Below are 23,045 nucleotides of genomic sequence, written 5' to 3'. Positions count from 1 at the left end.
CATTTCAAAGTTCTGTAACTGAAAAAGCTTCGATAGGACAGTGACATATGTGAATTCTCCACTTTGAAAGAGGGCAAGTCAGAAAATTAATTTTCCATCAGTTAATCTTCCTAGAATCTACAATAGGATGAAATTACTAAGCACATGAAGAAATACTGATCAATCAAGGTCAGCCTTGGTTTCTAAAACACAGGTAATCCTTGGCAAACCTTACAGAATTCTTAAAAATAACAAAGGAAGGATAACACAATTGGATGTCCTTCATATGAATTTTTAAAAGTGCACTGGAAAATAAATCACATACAGAATCGAAGGTGGATATAATAGCACATGGAACCACGGTGACCATGGCCACCTTAAGTTTTTTTGGGGGGTATGAGGATGTTTCAAAGGCTGGAAAAATGTGGCAAGTAGTTCACAGGAGCCTGTCATCGAATGCTCTTATTTACTACGTAAATGAATAATCCCAAGTTAGGGCTTCTAAAAGCAATAACATTTGCTCATACGCCAAATTAGAGGTATAGTTAAATTGTGATGTTGACGGTTAATGTCTATAGAATCTACACAAATGCAGTTTAAAAAATAATTTAAAAATTTTGGAATGAAATATATTGCAAATGGTAAGAAATTAAATGGTAAGAATGGTAAGCAGTGAAACAGACTTTCAGCGGATTTGAGGGATCAGATATACAGATCGTAAATGGTGGTAGCATAAGTAAATAAGAATAAGAAATCAATGGAATCTGTTGTTTTCGCTCTGGGTCACTGTCCGTGTAGAATTTGCACATTCTCCCCATGTTTGCATGGGTTTCGCCCCCACAACAAAAAGATGTGCAAGGTAGGTGGATTGGCCATGCTAAATTGCCCCTTAATTGGAAAAAATGAATTGGGTACTCTTAAATTTTTTTTTAAAAAAGAATCTGTTGTTTTCATGATTTTCTATTATATGCAATTCAATGAAATTAAAATCAAACTTGGTGTGTTGGAAGTTAGCTATGCAGCAATTGAATAATTGTGATTTAACTTGGATGTCCATTAGAGGAAGAAGACAGAAGCAATGGGAAATTACAGCGTTGGCTCACTCAGATGCTGTAAAAGATGAAGACATGTTTTTTTTAAAGATTTAATGGAACTCTTCAAAAGTACCGAGAGATGTGAGAAGGTAAATAGTGACAGTGTTTTCACCAGCTGGCATAAGGACGCAAATTTTAAATTATAAAAAGAGTGTCAGGTTAGAAAAACACTGAACCACCGGGCTCACATGACAGTGGCCCGGATGAGCAGATTCTTTGGGGTGTAAGACAGGCGGTAGGACCAGCGAACCATGTCCACATGTTCTGGGCATGTCTGAAGCTTAGCGGATTTGGCAGGGGTTTGCATATGTCATGTCCACAGTGTTATAAACAAGGGTGGCGCTGAGTCCAGAAGTGGCGATTTTTGAGGTGTCGGAAGACCCGGGAATCCAGGAGGAGAAAGAAGAAGGCGTTCTGGCCTTTGCGTCGCTGGTAGCCCGGAGACAGATAATATTAGCTTGGAGGGACTCAAAGCCCCCGAAGTCGGAGACCTGGCTATTGGACATAGCTAGCTTTCTCTGTTTGGAGAAAATCAAGTTCGCCTTGAGAGGGTCACTGTTAGGGTTCGCCCGGAGGTGGCAACCATTCGTCGACTTCTTCGTGGAAAATTAATCGTCAGCAGAAGGGGGGGGGGGGGGGGTTAGTTTAGCTTTGGGTAGGGGGTTAATAAAGGTGGGACCTGTAAGGGAGGGAGACGGCTTTTGCACTATGTTTATAGTTTCATGTACATTGTTTATTGTGTTGTTGTTATACCAAAAGAAATACCTCAATAAAGTGTTTATTTAAAAAAAAACACTGAACAAAGGGTGGTTAGTTAATGGAACTATCAGCGACATAAGAGACCATGAAAGGGAATTTAGATAATTTTTGAACAAGACGAACATGAAGAATATGAAAGCAGACAAGAGCACAAGACTAGATGACAGCTGTAAAGAAACCACTGTGTAGATTCATGACAAAAACATTTTATCACCTGAAAGTCATTCATCTTTAAGGTCACTATTTGTTTCATTTCCCAGGTTCTTTTGGTGGATGAGAGTTTGGGTGGAGGGGATGGGGGAGAGAAGAGTGGGAAAGAGTCATGTAGAATTTGGCAGTTTCTAAAATTATCAGTACAAATCACTAATACCTTTTATTGAGAGCAGAAAGTGGGACTCGTATCTCCCAGTGCAACTTGTTCAGGTGGCAAATATCCCATGGTTACTTTGTTCATGAGGCTTCTCAACTCTTGAAACAAGTACAGTGTAACTTCATAAATTGCAGGACATCCTTTTATTGTTGACTGAATAGACATATGGTAAGATCTGGTGGATGGCAATGCTTGTCATGGTCTTGGTAGCTTCCCAGGTTATGGTCCTAAGTGACTACAATGTGTGCAGTGGAGTGCCTTTGTGCCTGCAGCTTCACAGCTCTCCTGCATCAAAATCAGTTAAACCTTCTTGCAATCTAATCTTCCGAGGTACGTTTGGTGTTCTAGCTCTGTCTGATTATGTTGTAAGTAGAACTTCCAGCAATTCTTCTTCTTGCCTTCCATTACTTTGTTCTCATTCAGGGAAGGCAAGTTCTTACTCCCAAAAGGTATGCTATTACCTGTTGCCATGCAGAATGTTATGGAATAGATGTGTTTCCCCTTTCACACATATAGAGAAACTATGCTCAATACAACAACAACGTGCATTTATACAGTATTTTCAAACATAGAAACAGCAAAACGTCACAGGTTTCTATCTCCATTAGTTCGCCAACCATCAACTAAGTGATAGGTCAACCAACCCAATGAAGGAGGGTTTTAAGAACTCCTAATCCAAAGTCTGCTTTTCCTTCCAATGCACGTTACGCATGTAATTTTTCAAATTGCACATACTGTAACCCAAAATGGATTTTCCAAAAGAAATCTAGTTTGCATTTGCATGAAGCAATTCTAGCAGCTTCCACCAGTCTCCAGGGAATCTAATCCATAGATGGACCACTCACTCACAGGAACAGGAGTAGGCCAGTCATCCCATTCGGTTTGTTCCAGTGGATTCTGGAGAGAACAGCTGGATGCTGGAGACAAAGTTGGAGCTTTTGGAAGAAGTGCAAATTCTCCTATTGTGCAAGAGGAATCCTGAACATATTGGCATATTGGGCCAAATAGGATTTACAGCATTGGACCAGGCTATGTAATGTAATTTTACATAATAACTTGCTAGATAAAAAGGTCTCGGCCTTAATGGAGCAAATTTCCATGTGCTCCTGGAAGAAAGCTGCTTTATCATAAAAGGAGGCTCATTGGTCAGAGGCATTGTCTCCAGGCTACGAGGTACATTTAAATATTAGGGCCACGTGCCATCTTATTATACAAACAGCAGTCTTGAAAGAAGTTGAAGTAGCACATGCACAGTGACAAACATGTACACAACTTGCACACCAATCTTAGTGTCAGTAAATGACAACACATCATGCAGCTCAAGTTTTTACAACAACCTGAGGTGTTCTGACGTGACAAGGCATTCAATTGTATTTTACATTTTGAAGATTTGCCCTACTGGGGTACGCATATGTATTAGATGCAATAAAATAGCTGCAAGTTTGTGTGAGGGCCTAAAAAGGGCAAGCAATAAGTATGGAACAGGCAATATTTTGTGCCATGCAATTTTGGGCCATCTACCCGATACATGGTACTGTCGGGTAGTCTTACCTTTGCCATATTTCTTTAAGTGTGCCATCTTCTTGCGCATCTGCTCCCATGATTTGCAGACAGTGTATGCAGCGTTGAGACTGGTCACCAGCTGCTGCCAAAAATGGTACACCACTGTCCTCTGGGGTGGCTGCCCTGAAGTGTCAAAAAGGGGAACCATATCATACATCCATTTTTACAGCATCAAACAGTGTGTTGGGTGCTGCATCACTCCATTATTTGCCCACAGAAAATGCTTTGTGCCATGCTACTCTATTTCCTTAAACTTAGTGCAAGGTTATAATTTTTCGATTATAGCCTTTCGATTCACCACACCATCCCCCATAAAAAACAGCAAATGCCTAGCCTGAAATAATATTTGCCCCCATATGCAAAACCACACTTCCATTTCTTTAAGCTAGCCACAAAAAAAATGAGCAGTCAGCTCACCGAAGGACAGTAACTTTATGCCAGCAGCTGGTCAGAAACATATAACCTCAGCCAAGAGTGGAAAAAAACAATCCTATACATTACTCTTATTTATGTAAAGATCACTAATCTTTCAGGCACAGTGGAAATGTTGGGGGCACGACACTTTCAAGTTTTTGCAAAATTATAAACGTATCTCTTTTGTACATATAATTAAATTATATGTTCAAGAAAGACATTCGCCAGGTGCTGCTCAGAATCAAAGAGTCTCGGTCCACAAAACCCCAACACACTTATCCACTGCTTCATATAAAAATATTGCCACAGCAAAATTTGGAATGTACTTTGTAAAGACTTGGCATTAGCCAACATAACACTGCAAGAATTTGTTTCACAACCTTCAGTTTCCTCAGCTCACGTAAAGCCTACTTCAAAAGCAAATGTGCGCGAGTAAACAAGCACCATGTCACACAATTTTGATCAATCAAAATCACTGACATGACACGAGCCAGAGCAATTTGTTACAGCAGGTCATACATTAGATCCATATGAAGTATCAGAACAAGACTGAGTTATTAGAAAAGTCACTTTCAACTCCCTCACCTCTAATTCAAGGCAACATTTACAAGCAATTATAACCTTGTGTGAAAGAAAATCCAGTCCACTTATTTAAATTGGGCTCTATGTCCGCAGGTCATTTTTAAGCACCTGTTCTGCTTTACAGTCATGTAAAGTTTATTTTGACAATCATGATTTGAAGATAGAAATAAACAATGGCAAGGTATTCCATTCAGTCATTTAGTTTAGCATGGCTCAGATTAGTCAATGCTATTTGTTCAGCTCCCTATTGTAAGAATACTTCATTGGTAGTGCACTCAAAGGAAAGTGGTTGCAATCCATTTGACTGTTCAACAGTTGAACTATTTTACTAATGGGAGAACAACTTGTCATAATATGCACCCATGCACATCATGAGGTAAAAGCAGGCAGTGACAGACACCCAGGTGAGCCAATCAATGTACAGAACAGAATACGACCAATCACAAGACAGGACACCAGAGGGGGGCTTACACCTATAAAACACACGAGGCATCAGCACTCTGCCTCTTTCCACTGGTGATAGCTATAGTGATAGTCAGGGTGTACAAATCATTCAACACTCCCAACACGTGGATCAGAGCTAGCCTGGCCTAGATAGTTAGCTTTAGTTTACTTAGGGTAGTAGAGAGTCAACCCACAGGCAGCTGTGTGTTTTGTTGCTAGAGTTCAATAAATCTTTTATTAAACCAACAGCTTCGTTTGGTGTATACTTGATCAGTTAATTGCATCGTGTGCAATCCGTGTTACCCCAGGGTGAACAACACGACACAACTATCATTTAATTCAGAACTTCTCAAGTTTCAGAGATAGCAGTATTTTTAATAATGTTTTACTAAATATTTATACAACTTGGACATGATACATTCACCAATTGTGTTTAAACATTTGGCAAAGTATACACAACCTTTCGAACTACATGTGCTAAAAAATATTTGTCTCCTCGTCTTCTATTGTTCTTATCAAGGAAGAGTTGGCCATTCATTCCATTTGAGCCTGTTCAATCAATCAATGGTTGATCTACATCTCAACTTTACCTACCCTTGATACCCTCGCCAACTAAAAAAATCTATCAATCTTAGTTTTAGAGTTTTCAGCTGACCTAGCCGCAACAGCTTTTTGGGTAAAGACATTCTAGATTTTCACTAGCATTTGTGTGATGAAAACTACTGACTTGAATGAGGTGTATTCATTGCCAGAAATGAACAATGATCAACTTTTCTTGACTATGTACAAAACTCAATATATTAATAGTATGACAAAAAGCTGTAAATGCCAGCTTGGTAGAACTGCCCCCCCCCCAGATCAAAAGGTGGGCTTGAGTTCCAATCCCTCAGTTTCAGTGCCCAATTTAAGCTGATAACCACTAAATGAGTACTGCATTATATTTTACGGGTGGGTATTGAAGTCATGCAATTGTGGTGAGATGTGATAAAATTGCAAGATTTCTTTCTATATAGGCATTCAAAATTTTGCCTATACATCACGATCAATACGCAAAATCATTATTTTGGTTTTGTCATATATATTCGCTATTTAAATAAAAACAACCCAACATAAATCATGGCAAAATAACTTTATTTTAATAGTTCCACCTTTCAAAGAGGTTATAGAAAGAAAGACTTATTTCTTGAAAACTGAAATAAGCCTCCTTAATTTACGCAAGAGGAGGGAAATTTTGTCCTGGTGAAACCATATTCCCCATCATATTCCTTCCAAACAAAAGAAAATCTCTAAGTAACCAGTGACAACCACAGTTGACAATAAATCAGAAATAAAATGCAGACAGCAGCAGAAATACATACAAACTTACAAATTAGGAGGAGTCGGCCACTTGACCCCTGAAGCCTGCTCTGCCATTTAATAAGATCACGGCTCATCTGATTCCAATCTCAACTCCACACTCCTTCCTACCTCTGATAACCTTTCACCCCCTTGCTTATCAGGAATCTATCTAGCTCTGCCTTAAAACTATTCAAACACTCAGGTTCTCTCACCTTTTGAGGAAGAGCATTCTAAAGACTCATGACACTCAGAAAAATTCTCGCCATCTTGGTCTCAAATGGACAACGCCTCATTTTTAAATAGCTACCAAATGAGTCATTACTGATAAAAAGACAAGCTGTCAAAGTTTTTTGTCTTGCACTAACCGGGATAGCGCAAAAGAATTTTCAACCATAATTGAGTAAAACATTTTATACTGCATGAGAAGAGAGTATTGATTGGCTGGCAATATATCATGGAACAGTGAACTGCCAATTTTTATTCAAATTCAAACAGTGCGGGTCTTCTCGGATTGAACGATGTAATGATTGCTCACCCGAGCTTTTGTACAAGGCCTAGGCGTCTGTCATGAAGCTAGCCTCTACTTGCTGTTACTATGCAGTAGCAACACGAATAGTATTCTCCACTAACAGGATGCTGCCATCAAGCCAAAAAGATTTTCTGCCTATCATACCAATGACAGAAAAGTGAAGGTGAGTGAATTTCAGTGTCAGTGTGATGCCAGATATATAGGCCATATGTTCCAACGATTGGTGGATCATATCAAACAGCATGCTCCTTCAGCTGTTTACAACTGGCAAAGTACTGACCGTACCCAAAAAGCCCGTGGTTGCAAAACTCAAAACAATAGATATGATTCTGCAATTGGACAATACCTGCTAAACAATCGTGATTGTGCTGAGAACTACATTGAAAACCAATTAAAGATCATCAGTCGGGCTTGCAGTGTGGCTCACTTATACATGCTTAAAACCACATACAGGACCCTTTCCTTCAAAAGGTAAAAGCAACACATCCATACATTGCACCCTTTTTAACCAAACAGAAGCCTCGGGAACAGTCATCTCCCATTTAATTCCTCAGAACGGTGCCTTGACCAGAGTCAACCAGCCCAGTTTGAATTTCAATGAAACTGGACAGATAACTGTTCCATGTTACATTCTCCATGGTAGCATCTCCACCAGTGACCACTTGCCAACCAATCAGCACTCTTTTTCATGCAGTATAAATTATTGTTCTCCTATTATGGTTGAAACCTCGTGAGCTATCCCAATACATGCAAGACATGAGGTTTTGATAGCATGTCTTTTTGTTCAGCAAAATATTCAAGTTCTGTATTATCAGACAACAAATGAGTCAGTGAGCTTCAGAAAAAATACTACCATTATGAACCTAAATTAAGACACAAAGAGAACAAATACACAGCTATGAACTTTTTGATCTATCTTCTGTAATTACACATCCCAAGGTGCTTCACAGGAGCATTACAAAACAAAATATGCTGTGCCACACAAAGAGATATCGAGTCTAATGACCAAAAGCTTGGCCAAAGAGGTAGGTCTCAAGGAGTGTCTTAAAGGCGAGCAAGCTAGCGAGGTGATGAAGTGTAGGGAGGATATTCCAGAGCTTGGGCCGAAGCAATTGAAGGCACAGCCACAAGAAGTGGAGTGATTAAAACTAGGGATGCTCAAGAGGCCAGAATCAGAAGAGTGTAGATATTTCGGAGGGATGATTATAGAGATAGGGAGGAGCAAAGCCATGGAGGAATTTGAAAGCAAGGGTGAGAATTTTAAAATCAAGACTTTGCTTGACCAGGAGCCGATGCAAATCAGCACACATAGGGGTGACAGGTGAACAGAAGTTGGTCCAAGTTGAAACTCAGGCAGCAGAGTTTTGGATGATTTCATGTTTGCACAGGGTAGCATGTAGGAGACCAAAGTGTTCCAAAATAGTCACGGCCAGGAATCGCAAAAGTCTAGATATGGGTTTTAACAGCAAATGAGCGGAGATAGAGCAATTTTGAGCTATGATAAGTAGGTTTATTGATGGCATGAATACATAGTCAGAAACTCATCTTGAGGTCAATTGTGATAACAAGATCACAAACATATTGGTTTAATCATAGACTGCTGCCAGCAAGAGGAATGGAGTCAGTGGCTCGGGAATGAGCTTGGTGAGTGGACCGAAAACAGTCTGTCTTCTCGGTACTTAATTCACAGAATCACAGATTGTTACAGTGCAGGAGGCGGCCATTTAGCATTTCATGCCAGCATCGGCTTCGCCAAATAGCATTGTAAATGGTGCCATTCTCGTGCCTTGCCCTCGTAAGCCTGTATAATGTTTCTTTTCATCTAATTCCCTTTTGAGTGCCTTGACTGAACCTGCCTTCACCAGTGCATTCAGGCAGTTGTTGCTTCTTTTGCTAATTACTTTATATCTGTTCCCTCTTGTCCTCAATCCTTTTGCAAGCGGGAACAATTTCCCTGCCTACTCTGTACAGGCCCCTCATGATTTTGAATACTTCTATCAAATCTCCTCTCAGCCTTCTTTTTTCCAAGAGAGCCCTAACTTTGTCAATTTATCTTCATTGGAGAAAATTTCTGTTTAGCCAGTATTTATAAGTTAGCAACAATAGAGGTCTTGAGAAAAGTGATGGCAAGGTAGAGTTGGGTGCCATTGTCGTACATGTGAAACCAACGCTGTGCTTTCAGATGCTGTCATGGAGGGGCAACATGTAGATAATAAACATGATGGGGCCAAGAATAGATTCAAAAGAACAAAGAACAAAGAAATGTACAGCACAGGAACAGGCCCTTCGGCCCTCCAAGCCCGTGCCGACCATGCTGCCCGACTAAACTACAATCTTCTACACTTCCTGGGTCCGTATCCCTCTATTCCCATCCTATTCATGTATTTGTCAAGATGCCCTTTAAATGTCACTATCGTCCCTGCTTCCACCACCTCCTCCGGTAGCGAGTTCCAGGCACCCACTACCCTCTGCGTAAAAAACTTGCCTCGTACATCTACTCTAAACCTTGCCCCTCTCACCTTAAACCTATGCCCCCTAGTAATTGACCCCTTTACCCTGGGGAAAATAAATTCCTTCGATTGGACACCACATACGGGCAGCACGGTAGCACAAGTGATTAGCACTGTGGCTTCACAGCGCCAGGGTCCCAGGTTCGATTCCCCGCTGGGTCACTGTCTGTGCGGAGTTTGCACGTTCTCCCCGTGTCCGCGTGGGTTTCCTCCGGGTGCTCCGGTTTCCTCCCACAGTCCAAAGACGTGCAGGTTAGGTGGATTGGCCATGCTAAATTACCCGTAGTGTCCATAAGGGTTGGGAGGGGTTATTGGGTGGAAGTGAGGGATTAATGTGGGTCGGTGCAGACTCGATGGGCCGAATGGCCTCCTTCTGCACTGTATGTTCTATGTAATCTATGTAACAGTGTGGGAAAGGAAGAGAAGCCATTGAAAGTGAGTGTCTGGCTACGATACAATAGATCAGAATGGAACCAAGTGAGAACAGTCCCATCCAACTGGATGATAGTGGAAAAGGATAGTCAACATTGTCAACAGCTGTAGACAGGTGGAGAAGGACGAACAAGGTCACATAGAATGCTGTGTGTGACTTTGATAACAGCTACTTTGGTACTGTGACAGGGACAGAAACCAGATTGGAAAGATTCAAACATTAAGTTTTGGGAAAGATAGAAACAGATTTGGGTGGGGGTGGGAGACAACACATTCAAGAACTTGAGAAAAAACGAGGTTGGAGATAGGAAGTACTTTGCAAGGAAATGGGAGATTAAGAGTTTAAGTTTGTGAGACAGTTTATGACAGCAGATTTAAAGGCTAAAGGACAACATCTGAAGAGAGGAACTGTTAAAACAAGACACAGAAGTGCACTCGGCAGTCATACTGTAGAATCCGCTAAAGCAGCACGCATTGACCAAGAAGGCTGGAAACAAAGGTTAGGTTTTATTTATTTAATTATATACCAGCTGTCCACCCCCCCGAAGGGTCGCCCATCCTGGCCTGCACCCAGGTCGGGGGTTTTATACAAGTGATCTAATCCCCTGTTAAAGGGAGGCCTTACCCCTTCATTACCAGGGGAGTTTGTATTCAGTGGTGGTCATGGGCAACCTGCAGTGACCTCCATGAGGGTTATAACACATACCAAATGTTCACCTCTTATAGCACCTATCAACGCAAATGCAAGAGATGCAACACCTGCTCTTTCCCCTTCTCAACTTCCAATATTTCAAACACTTCTTCCAAGTGAAACAGCAATTTGTTTGCATTTTGTTCAATTTAGTAATCATATTCTCTGCTCACAATGTGGTTTCCTCTACATTGGAGAGGCCAAATGCAGGTGGGGTGACTGCTTTGCAGAATAGCTCCATTCAAACCACAAATATGACACGGGGTTTCTTGTTGCTTGTTATTACAATTCTCCATCGTGCTGTCATTTTGACTTTTCTGTCCTTGGCCTGCTACAGTGTTCCAAGCTCGAGAAACAGTCCCGCATCCTTCGACTCTGCACATATGGCCTTCTGGATTCAATATAAAGTTCAGCAATTTAAATTCAGAACCTCTGCCTCCAATTTGTTCATTTTTTATTGTTGGTTCAGTTTTTCTTGCTTCTTTCTTCATTCTTTTACTTTGCAGGTGAACAGCTGCTATGCACCTGTTCAATGGAACTGGACAAATCTTTTATTTCTTTACTAAACCCTTTACCCCACCCTTTGTCTTTTGTACCATGAAACCTTTTATCATGTAATCTCTCCTGTCTTCTACTGTATCATAGATGTCTCTTTTGTTTTACCTCCACTTTTCCTTGCTCAAATCCTATACGTCAACTCTGCCTCTCTCCATTGATGTTGTTTCACCTGATTATTTCCAGCATTTTGTTTTTATTAGAAAACATGTTGGCGTTAACAAGGATGAAGTCAAACTAGAATTAAAGGCTACAACGTGCTTCACTAGGTTTCCTAAAATTGTTTTGAGCACACTGAGTGTGCATCGCTGCCTTTTCCACTCCGAAGAACACATGCTAAAGGTAATGACCTAGATTTTGTTGCACTAATAAGTGAGGTTGTCAGCGCTCACCATGGAGTAAAACTGCCAGCAGCGTATACTGTCTGCACATAAACAGTTAAACACCGAGAACTTCTCTGGCCCTAAAAAATAATTTCCACATCAGTAAATTTATATGTTCTTATATATGACTTATACTGGAGAGTGACTGCATATTGTGGGGACAGCGCTCATTCGGGTAGTTTATGGCTGCCAATTGGTTTGCCTTGTCGTGCAAGAAGTGCCTTTACCTGTTGGGCTGCGATTGGTTACACCAGCTGCAGTTGGATTGACAGCATGTCTTTCAAGTAAGATCTGGCAGTCTGTGTGAGTTTCTGAGCAAATTCTTCGATGTTTCCAGATTGGCTTGGATACAATTAAATGTGCCGTAGCCAAGATCCAAGTGGACCCGGAAACCCAAACCCGGATATTTTATTGCCCGCCGAGTTTCCTGCGCCTTAGTGGAGAAAGGAGAGACCGAACTTTGTCGCTTGGAGAGTTTGGGCATCATGAGACCTGCGTGCTTCGCCGATTGGGTGGTGCCGGTGGTCCCTGTGAAACCACATTGTGAGCAGAGAATATGCTACCCGAATGAGCGCTGTCCCCACATCACGATCAATACGCATAAGGGTCTATGAGTACATCCGCCTGTCCTGCGGAGTATCCTCAGCTTCGCAGTCCATCAGTGTATAATCAAGATCATGCTGCGTAGATTGCCACGTGTTGCAATCTACTTTGATGACGTGCTAGTCATGGGGGCCATTGACCGGGAGTATTTACGGAACCTCGAAGGGGACTTGCAACACTTTTCTGAGTATGGGGTCTGCCTGCGCCACGCACAGTGCCTGTTTCATGCAAAAGAAGCTGTCTACTCGGGGTACCGGCTAGATCGAGACAGCCTACACCCGGTCACCGAGAAAGTGAGAGTCCTCCAAATGGCACCTACCCCACGAGACGCCACAGAGATTTGCTCTTTTCTTGGATTGGTCAATTATTTTGGCTGATTCTTTCTGAATTTAGCGACTGTCCTGGCTGCCCCGCTTCATTTGCTCAAGCACCAACCTTGGGAGTGAAGCAAAGCCCAGGATGAGGAGTTTCAAAAAAGTGAAATGGCAATTGTCCTCTTCGGAAGGTTGACGGATTTTGATCCTTCAAAGCCATTATTGGTCACATGTGATGCCATCGTATGGGATTGGGGACATCCTATCTCACCGGATGAGCAATGGCTGCGATCGTCCGATCGCCTTTGCCTCCCGGACGCTGGCTGTGGCTGAGCGTGAGTTGTGGCTAAGCGTGAGTATGCTCAAATAGAAAAAGGTTGGGCGGTCGTATTTGGGGTGAAGAAATTTCATCAGTATATCTATAGCCGACATTTTTTTTCATCATGGGCCTCTTCCTCGAGGGCAAAGCAATCCTATCAATTGCTTTCGCAAGGATTCAGCACTGGGCTTTATGATTGGCTGTTTACGAGTACTCTTCTGAGCACCGCTCAGTGACCCAGATTATAAATGCTGTTGCGCTGAGCCGTCTTTCGCTGCAAACCTAGTCTGCAAACCACCTCCGCCCACCCACAGCAAACTAGGTGGTCGCAGTCCTGAATTTTATGGACTCCTTGCCCCTCTCTGCATCATGTATTCGTGACCAGAAGCAAACAGACCCCGTCCTTGCCAATGTGCGACATCACGTGCTATACGGTGGAGGCATCAGCGGCTACCAGGCAAGTTGAAGGCTTTCTCCTCAAAGTTCTCGGAGCTGACTGTAGAAGACGGTATCCTACTGTGGGGTATGAGGGTTGTTGTTTCGACGAAGGGCCAGGAAATAGTGTTACAGGACCTTCACGACGGGCACCCAGGAATGTCCAACATGAAGATGTTGGCGAGAAGTTATATCCGGTGGCAGGGTTTGGACATGGATTTAGAGACGTTGGTTCAAGTGTTCCATCCGTCAAGAGCACAAGATCTCTGCGGCGGCACCCCTACCCCCCTTGGGAGTGGCCACAGCACCCTTGGTGCCTCCCGGCTTATTTTGCCGGTCCAGTCCTGGGTTTGATGTTTCTTGTCCAGGTGAACATCCACTCAGTGGTTGGAGGTCCACAAGTTGCCGACAATCACTTCCCAGGCGACTGTCGAGCGATTGCACGTTTTCTTTTTGACCCATGGTATCCTGGAGGTGCTCGTAACAGATAACAGGGCCTCTTTCACGAGTCACAAATTTGCTGATTTCATGAAGGGCAGTGGGGTTCGGCATGTCTGCACTGTCCCATACCATCCGGCATCAATTTGCTAGGCAGAGAATGCCGTGCAGACGGTTAAATGGGACTAAAGCAGACTCGATGGAGGCCAGGCTGGCACATTCCTTTTTGTTCTCGCACAGGACCACGCCGCACAGTAACTGGGGTGGTCCCTGCTGATACTCACGGGTCGTCAGCTTCGTACCCGACTTAGTTTGGTTCTCCCAGACATTGACGCAAAGATGTGCCATAACCAGGAATCACAAGGGCATTGTCCGATTCCACATTGACCTCGACACTTTGATTGATTGATATTTGTTGTCACGTACTGAAATACAGTGAAAAGGATTTTTCTGCGGCCAAGGGAACGTACACAGTACATACATAGTAGACAAAAGAATAATCGACAGAGTACATTGACAAATGGTACATCAACAAATAGTGATTGGTTACAGTGCGGAACAAGGGCCAAACAAACAATACATGAGCAAGAGCAGCATAAGGTGTCGTGAATAGTGATCTTACAGGGAACAGATCACCTGATGATGTGGTGCTCATTCATAACTTCACCAGCGGTGTTCACTGGCTCTCTGGGATTGTTGTCTGTCAAACTGGACCAGTCTCTTACTGATTTCAGGTCCGCGGGCAGCTGATGAGACAGCATTTGGATCATATTCGCTATGGGAGGTTGGTCTTTCATGAGGTTCCTCATAAGAATCCTGTCCTAGATCCTCCAACTCCATTGTCGAACAGCCTGCTGTGATGTCTCCAGTCTGTGTATACGCTTACATGCTCAACGTTGTATCTTCGGATTCAGACATGGGAGTCACAGACATCGGGGGTCTCAGGTGCAGATTCAACAGTTCAGCCGACTCCTGCCATCCGTCCACCACTGCATTCCTGCTGCAGACAACGTTCCCCTTTGAAGAATGTGCCACCTGATCTGGCGCTTCGGAAGATTTGATGTTTCACCGGAGCCAAAGAGGGTCCAACTGCTTATCCTACGCCTCATCCGCCATAGAGGGTGTGTTTGAACTTTGGGGGGGGGGGGAGTTGTGATATCCAGCACAGGACTTACAGGGTGGGAATGATTATCTTCCCAGCGGTTCTCATGGGTACAAGCTCCTATGCTGAGGGGCGGGAGACCTCCATTTAGCTGTGTATAAATAGTAGGCCAGTAAGGCACCGACCATGGAGAGACCCAGTAAGGAGCTACCAGAAGTTGTATTTAACTTAACTGTAAGTAAACCAAAGTTATTTACTCTTACTTAGTGTGGACTCCCATGTCCTTTTTAACGTGACTTTATTTTTTGCTCCATTGCATCTATCCTAAGTAAGAAAGGTTGAAGTGCAAGGAAACATAACAGAATGTTATTTCTAATCTCAACAAAACCAGCTTCAAGTTACACTGTAGTTACAAATAGTAATGGTAAAATATAAAGTTACAGTCAGATGCTCATGTTTCTCAATTACTAATGGATGGGACAAAAAAAATGTTAAATGCTCCTAAAATGGATACGAAACGCATTTCAATTATTGGCCAGGGAAGCCGCACTGTTTTAATACCTGTGGGCTTTCCCTGGCTAAGCCTGCATTTTTCCATGATGCAGATTTTCCACATTCAGAAAGAATCAACACATGCGCTAAGTCTCAAACATGTGTTTTCACATTTTTCTATTTTTTTTCTAAAAGATTAAGATTCCAAAAATATCTCCCTTCCATTGCTATTCTGTCTCCAGCAGCTAGGAACTCTGAAGAATGGCCCAGAATGATCCAGCCTTTTTCCAGATTTTCCATTCATCACTGTGGGAATTCGATCCAGAAATGTGCTGCAACACTCCATGAAAGGTATAAAAAGGTGTTTGCTCAGAAACAAATAGGAGGAGGTAGACAATATTTAGTGCAATAATAGTCGCTGGACAGATGCCCTAAGACTCTAAGACTTTGTTCATTAGATGTTATTGTTAAAGACGGTATCCCCTTCTCAATTTAATCTTAACCATATTTTCACATTGTTGAATAAAACCCTCATCAAAAATGAAGAAAGGCTGATGCAAAAGTAATTTATAATCAAATATTTGGACAAAAAGGCAGGATTATGCCATTTATCAGGACTATGAACTCTACTGGCCATGATCTAAAGCAGGTCATGTAAATCAAGCTTAGTGTTATTCAATCCTAGTAGAACCATTAGCATCAAATACCACACAAGAGATATGTTTCAAAGGATACAGGCCAAGGCATTCAAGGCAACGGGGTCAGCCTGGATAGAGAGACTCCTGAAGGGTAAAAATGAGCACGGACTAAATAGATGGTTCTCAGATTGGGAGACTAGTAATAATAATAATCTTTATTAGTGTCATAAGTAGGCTTATATTAACACTGCAATAAAGTTACTGTGAAAATCCCCTAGTTGCCACACTACGACACTACGGGTACAGAGGGAGAATTCAGAATGTCCAATTCACCTAACCAGCACGTCTTTCAGGACTTCACAGGGGAAACTGGAGCACCTGGAGGAAACCCACACAGACACGGGGAGAACGTGCAGACTCCACACAGACAGTGACCAAAGCCAGGAATCGAACCAGGGTCCCTGGTGCTGTGAAGCAACAATGGTACCACTGTGGTATCGTGCCACCCACAAGTATTCCCCAATGATCAATATTAGAATCTTTCATTTTCCATATGATGTACAATAATTTGAACATGTGTATGTAAGATCATCACACTATTGGCCATAGCAAATTAAGATCAACAAGGAGATACCAGGACACAGATTAATTAGGAAATAAGTAGATGTATATCAAATGCAGTTCAGAAGATAATATAGATTATCAAGCCATTCAGATGTTGTGAAAGGCATATAATCTTTGACTAATTTAGTGGAGTTTTGTGAGGAAGTAGCTGGTAACATGAATAAAGGGGAACCTGTGAATGTGCTGCATTTAGATCTTCAGAAGGCATTTAACAAGGTGCCACATCAAAGGTTAATATGCAAAATAAGAGCTCATGGTGTATGGGGTAACATATTAGCATGGATACAGGGGTGATTAACTATAGGAAACAGAGCAGGCATAAATCGGTCATTTTCGGGGGGTAAGATGAGACACATGAGACGGGATTCTCCAATAATGGGGCTATGTCCCCACTCCAGCGTCAAAATGCAAGCGGTTCACTCTGGACTTTCCTGAAGTCGGTGAAGCCCCCCCCCTCCCCGGTGAAGGATCCCCCGCCCCCCCCCCCCCCCCCACCAGGGCGGCCGCGGACTGACTCCGCAGCCGCCACTGGCCATTCCCAACAGGTGAAACGTGGTTAGAACCACGGCGTCAGGAACTCGGGCAGTTTTCGTTGGAGAATCGCCGTGGGGGCCTCTGTCAATGGCCCCCTACCCGTGACGCGTAGACTGCGCACGATTCGCGGCGTCGGACCGGATTTTGTGGTTGACACCCATTCGCAATTTTGGCACGGAGAATCCCGCCCGTGGTGTGCCACAGGGATCAGTACTGGGACTTATTTACAATTTATATCAATAACCTGAATGAAGGGACCGAATGCATATTTTCTAAATTTGCTGATGACACAATTGTGAAGACATCAGGGGCGTGGTTCTCCCAGCCCTGGGCCGGTCCTGAGAATCCCTGCGAACGGGCCATGCCGCCCTGACACAGAGCGGAGAATCAGCGCCAGTGGCGCAGCGTGGTTGGCGCGGGCCGCTCCACGCGGCCGGCCCGCCGATTCTCCGGCCCAGATGGGCCGAGTGGCTGTAGGAAAAGAACCGAGTCCCGCCGGCGCCGTTCTAACCTGCTCTGGGCCGGCGTGACCTCGGCGTTGAAGGGTCGAGTGGCGGCCTGTGGGGGTGGGGTCTGACCCTGGGGGGGGGCCTCCGATGTGGCCTGGCCCGCAATCGGGGCCCACCGATCGGCAGACCGGCCTCTGTGGCTGGTAGCCTCCTTTCCTACGCGCCGGCCCCTGTAGTCCTGCGCCATGTTACGTCGGGGCCGGCGCGTTGAAGGGGGCCACTGCGCATGTGCGTGTGGCACCGGCGCAACTGCGCATGCGCATGCGCACAGTTCGCGCTGGCTGGGATCGGCAGTTGGAGCGGCGCGAACCGTTCCAGCGCGTGTTGGCCCCCTGTAGGGGCCAGAATTCGTCCTGGGAGCGGCCCGTTCACGCCATCGTAAAACGCAACGCCATTTACGATGGAGTGGACACTCTGCCGCGGGATTGGAGAATCCCGCACCAGGCATCTACAAAGGGATACAGATAGATTGAGTGGGCAAATATGAACTTATCCTTGTTGGCAGGAAGAATAGAAAAACAGTATATTATTTAAATGGAGAGAGGCTGCAGAATTCATAATGTACAGAGAACCTGGCAGTCCTGGTACATGAATCACAAAACGTTAGTATTCAGGTACAGCAAATGATTGTGGAAGGCAAAGTAATGTTGCCATATATTGCAGGGGGAATGGAATATAAAAGTAGGGATGTTTTGCTGCACTGGAGATTAAAAGAATGAGAGTGGTCTTATTGAAACATACAAAATCCTGAGAGGATTTGACAGAGACTCTTGTGGGAGGGTCTCCCATTTAAGATGGAAATTAGCATTTTTTACTCTTTAACAACAGTGTGTCTTTGGAACGCTCTTACCAGAAGAGCGGTGGAAGCAGGGCCGCTGAATATTCTTAAGGCAGAGGTAGATGGATTCTTGACTAAAAAGGGAGTTAAATGTTTTCGGGGTAGGCAGGAAAGTAGAGCTGAGGCCACAATCAAACCAGCCATGATCTTATTGAATGGTGGAGCAGGCTCAAGGGGTGGAATGGACCCCTCCTGCTCCTAATTTGTATGTTATGTATCTGAATATTTTCATTGTCCATTATAGCGTCCAATTATTCAAAGGTTTGTGTCTCCACTACTCTATTGAAAGTAAAGTCCACACTAAAAGGAAATTCTTCAGTGTTTGTTTATTCAATATTCACAATCTAAAAGACTGTTGAATTTTTCTAAAGCTTAAACAAAATTAGATGCCTTCCTTCTTGCCAGAAAAGGTGAAATTATTCCACTTTCCCCTTCTATCCCAGATCATTTACTCTGTATCAGCAACATGGTTTTTCAAATTAGATCAGTGTTTAGTACAATTCGAGATAAAGGAAAATAACTGAACATGATAAATTTACCCCAACTCATAAAATTCTCAATGAAGGAACAGAGAGGTTGAGGGATGAAGACACACATTTTTATCAACAGTACGGCATGGTAGCACAAGTGGATAGTACTGTGGGTTCCCAGCGCCAGGGTCCCAGGTTTGATTCCCCGCTGGGTCACTGTCTGTGCGGAGTCTGCACGTTCTCCCCGTGGTCTGCGTGTGTTTCCTCCGGGTGCTCCGGTTTCCTCCCACAGTCCAAAGACATGCAGGTTAGGTGGATTGGCCATGATAAATTGCCCTTAGTGACCAAAAAGGTTAGATGGGGTTATTGGGTTACGGAGATAGGGTGGAAGTGAGGGCTTAAGTGGGTAACGGTGCAGACTCGATGGGCTAAATGGCCTCCTTCTGCATTGTATGTTCTAGTTGTATTCAAAGTGGAAACAACATTAAATGGGCTAATTAAATTGTGTGTTTTATTTGTAGAAGCACTAAATATAAATGCAGAGGTGATTGTGAACCTGTAAAAAATACTGACTAAACCACGGCTGGGGTTCTGTGTGCAATGCTAACAGTATACAACAAATATAGAAGCCTTAGAAAATGGTTAATTACACATTCATCACAGATATCAGGGTCGAAAGGATACAGTTATGATGAAAGGCACACAGGAGCATAAGGGATCAAGGCAGGATACAATAGAAATGTTCAAAAGTATGAAAAAGTTTGACAGGATAATGAAAGATTATTTCTACTGATTAAGCAACAAAGAAGAATAAGTTGAGCCATTCCTGAAGTTTAAAAGAGTAAAATAGACACCTGTTTAATGCAAAAGATTAACAGAATATGGAATAAATTACCACAAGCGATTTAAAAAAGTAAAACATTTGATTTAAACATTTAGTCCTTGCAGCAATTTTAGAAATGCTTCTATTAGTTTCATGTTCAGCGCATGTTCTGTAACTTTTAGGTCCATACAAATAAGTAACACCAATCCAAAATCCAACAGGTCAATGCAAAGTATGTAAGGACTGCTCTGCTCCAATAATCAAAATTCTCCTGCAAGAGGCTGCAAATCATAACATTTGAACAGTAGCAGAAATAGAGTACTTTAACGGTACAGTGCTGAGAACTTCAACAGAGAACAGAGAATTAGGGGCTGGTTTAGCTCACTGGGCTAAATCGCTGGCTTTTAAAGCAGACCAAGGCAGGCCAGCAGCACGGTTTAATTCCCGTACCAGCCTCCCCGAACAGGCGCTGGAATGTGGCGACTAGGGGCTTTTCACAGTAACTTCATTGAAACCTACTCGTGACAATAAGCGATTTTCATTTCATTTTTCATTTCAATGTTTTAAATGTGTCAGGCTAATGGAGAGCTGTAATAAGCTGTACTACTGTACCTTTCGGATGTATCTTTGCTCTTGGTAAAACAAAGTATAATAAACCGTGGTCACAAATCAAGTCCATAGTAATTAATCAGCCTTACATCAGCCCTGGCACAAAGTTCATACATAGATACAAAATACAATGCATTTTTAATTAATGAATCAGGATTCATCTCACCACCAAATCTAACTTAATCTAGGTGATCAAGGAACACCATGTAACCCATCTAACATTATTCAAATATACATAATATCTGTTCAAGATTTTAAATAAAATTCAAGGCTTTGAATACAAAACATTCATATGTGCTAAACTATTCCTTTCCAATTTCCCGTGCTGGCCCTAGAATTATTTGTCTAGCACCTTGAAAAGCAATTCTTTCACCGCTCTGCAAAATCCATAAATAAACTGGCAAATAAACTTCAAAAATTATATAATTGGCAACTCCTCAACAATCATCAGGAACTTGTGGAAAATTCCAAGTGCAGACTTTATTGATACATATGAAGTGGTTTATAAAAAATGTGGGTTTTTTTTAAAATGGAAACTGTAAATGCTGGAAAGACTCAGCAGGTCTGGCAGCATCTGTAGCGATAAAGTGAGTTAATGTTTTGAGTCCGTATGACTTATTCAGAGCTGAACAGGGGTAAAAATGTGATGGATTATATAGTTGGAGGAGGGGGTGGAGAAGGTGGAGCAGAATAGGTGAGGGATAAGTGGAAGTTCAGGAGAGATTGACAAATATGCCATGGGCACAAGACAAAAGGAATGTTTTTTAAAATAATTTTAGAGTGCCCAATTCATTTTTTCCAATTAAGAGGCAATTTAGCATGGCCAAGCCACCTAGCTTGCACATTTTTTAGGTCATGGGGGCGAAACCCACGCAAACACGGAGAATGTGCAAACTCCACATGGACAGTGACCCAGAGCTGGGATCGAACCTGGGACCTCAGCGCCGTGGGGCCGCAGGACAAAAGGAATGTTAATGGCACTGTTAAAGCCTTAGGAATGTGCTAATAATGGTGTAAAGGTGAGGTAGCAGAATGTGTTAATAACAAAACAAGGGTCAGCACTCTGTGAAAGCAAAACAACTTACGGATAGCCGTGTGTGTGGGGGGGTGGGGCGCATGCCTAATCGGAAGATGAGTGCCATTCCTCCAGTTTGCATTGGGCTTCACTGGAATATTACAGCAGAATGAGGAGGAAATATGGGCTTGTAGACTCTTTTTTTTAAAACTCATTTATGAGATGTGGGCACCACTGGCTAGGCCAGTATTTATTGCCAATCACTAGTTGCCGCTCAGAGAGTGGTGAGTTGTCTCTTGAACTGCTGCAGATCCCATGGAACAGGTGCACCCAGTGCTGCTTGCGCGTCAATGGCAGGATTTTGACCCAGTAACAGGGAAGAAACAGCAATATATTTCCAAGTCAGGATGCTGAGCGACTTGGAACGGGAGCCTTCAGGTGTTGGCGTTACCAGCTATCTACTGCCCTTATCCTTCTAGATGGTAGGGATCATGGGTTTTGAAGGTGCTGCCTAAGGAACCTTGGTGAGTTCTCCAGTGGATCTTGTAGATGGTACAGACTGCTACCTTGATTTGCCGATGGTGAAAAGGGGGAATGTTTGTGGAAGGGGCAGCAATCAAGCGGGTTGCTTTGTCCTGGATAGCGCCCAGCATCGAGCGTTGCTGGGGCTTTACTCATCCAGGCAAGTGGAGATTATTCCACTGCACTCCTCACTTGTGCCTTGTAGAAGGTAGACAGACCTTGGGGAGTCAGGAGGCGAGTTAATCGTCACAGGATTCTTAGCTTTTGACCTGCTCTTGCAGTCACATTTATACGGCCAGTACAGTTCAGTCTCTGGCCAATGGTAACCTCTAGGATTCAGCGATGGTAATGCCATTGAGTTTCAATGTAAGTGGCAACACGGTTGCGCAGTAGTTAGCATTGCTGCCTCACGGCACCGAGAACCTGGGTTCAATCCCTGCCCCGGGTCACTGTCCATGTGGAGTTTGCGCATTCTCCCAGTGTCTGCATGGGTCTCCCTGCCACAACCTAAAGATGTGCAGGGTAGGTGGATTGGCCGCGCTAAATTGCCCCTTAGGAAAAAAATGAATTGGGTACTTAACATTTTTTTAAAATTTCGATGTAAAGGAAACCACATTGGGAGCAGCAAATGCTGTAGACCAAATTAAAGGCGGTGCACGTCAAATGCTGCTTCACCTGAAAGGAGTATTTGGGGATTTGGACAGCGAAGAAGGAGTGGTAAATGGCCAGGTGTTACACATTCTGCGATTGCAAGGGAAGGGGATGTTGGGGGAATGGAGGAGTGGACCAGAGTATCACAGAGGGAACGGTCCCTATGGAATGCTGATAGGGAAGGTTTGATGGTGGCACCATGGTGAAGTTGGTGGAAATGGCAGAGGATGATCCTTTGAATCCAGGGGTTGGTGAGGACTAGCTGAACCCTATCATGGTTCTGGGAGGAAGAGGTGAGGGCAGAGGTGCAGGAGATGGGTTGGGCATAGCTGAGGGCCATGCAACTGGAGGGGCCTCAGTTCGGAAAAAGACATATCAGAAGTGCCATTTTGGAAAGCAGCATCAGCAGAAGGGATGCGCCGGAGGCAGAGAAATTAGGAGAGTGGGATGGAGTCCTTACAGGAAG

At 43.4% G+C, this 23,045-nt stretch overlaps 1 protein-coding gene across 5 annotated transcripts in view; it reads right to left on the bottom strand.

Moving 5' to 3' along the window:
* The window catches only part of LOC140393292 (metal transporter CNNM2-like), a 288,505-nt gene that overhangs the window by 147,986 nt on the left and 117,474 nt on the right, over window positions 1-23,045 (bottom strand). For 3 of the 5 annotated variants that reach the window (XM_072479593.1, XM_072479592.1, XM_072479591.1), the window contains exon 2: window positions 3,754-3,888. The exons of the other annotated variants lie outside the window; for them this stretch is intronic. In XM_072479593.1, coding sequence (XP_072335694.1) covers window positions 3,754-3,888 — 135 coding nt within the window. The remainder of the gene's footprint in view (window positions 1-3,753; window positions 3,889-23,045) is intronic. 5 annotated transcript variants of the gene reach the window in all.

The sequence above is a fragment of the Scyliorhinus torazame genome, chromosome 16 (genome assembly GCF_047496885.1).
Source record: "Scyliorhinus torazame isolate Kashiwa2021f chromosome 16, sScyTor2.1, whole genome shotgun sequence".
NCBI lineage: Eukaryota > Metazoa > Chordata > Chondrichthyes > Carcharhiniformes > Scyliorhinidae > Scyliorhinus > Scyliorhinus torazame.
Note: the sequence above shows the minus strand (reverse complement) of the source record. Positions and strands in the feature narration are given on the sequence as shown.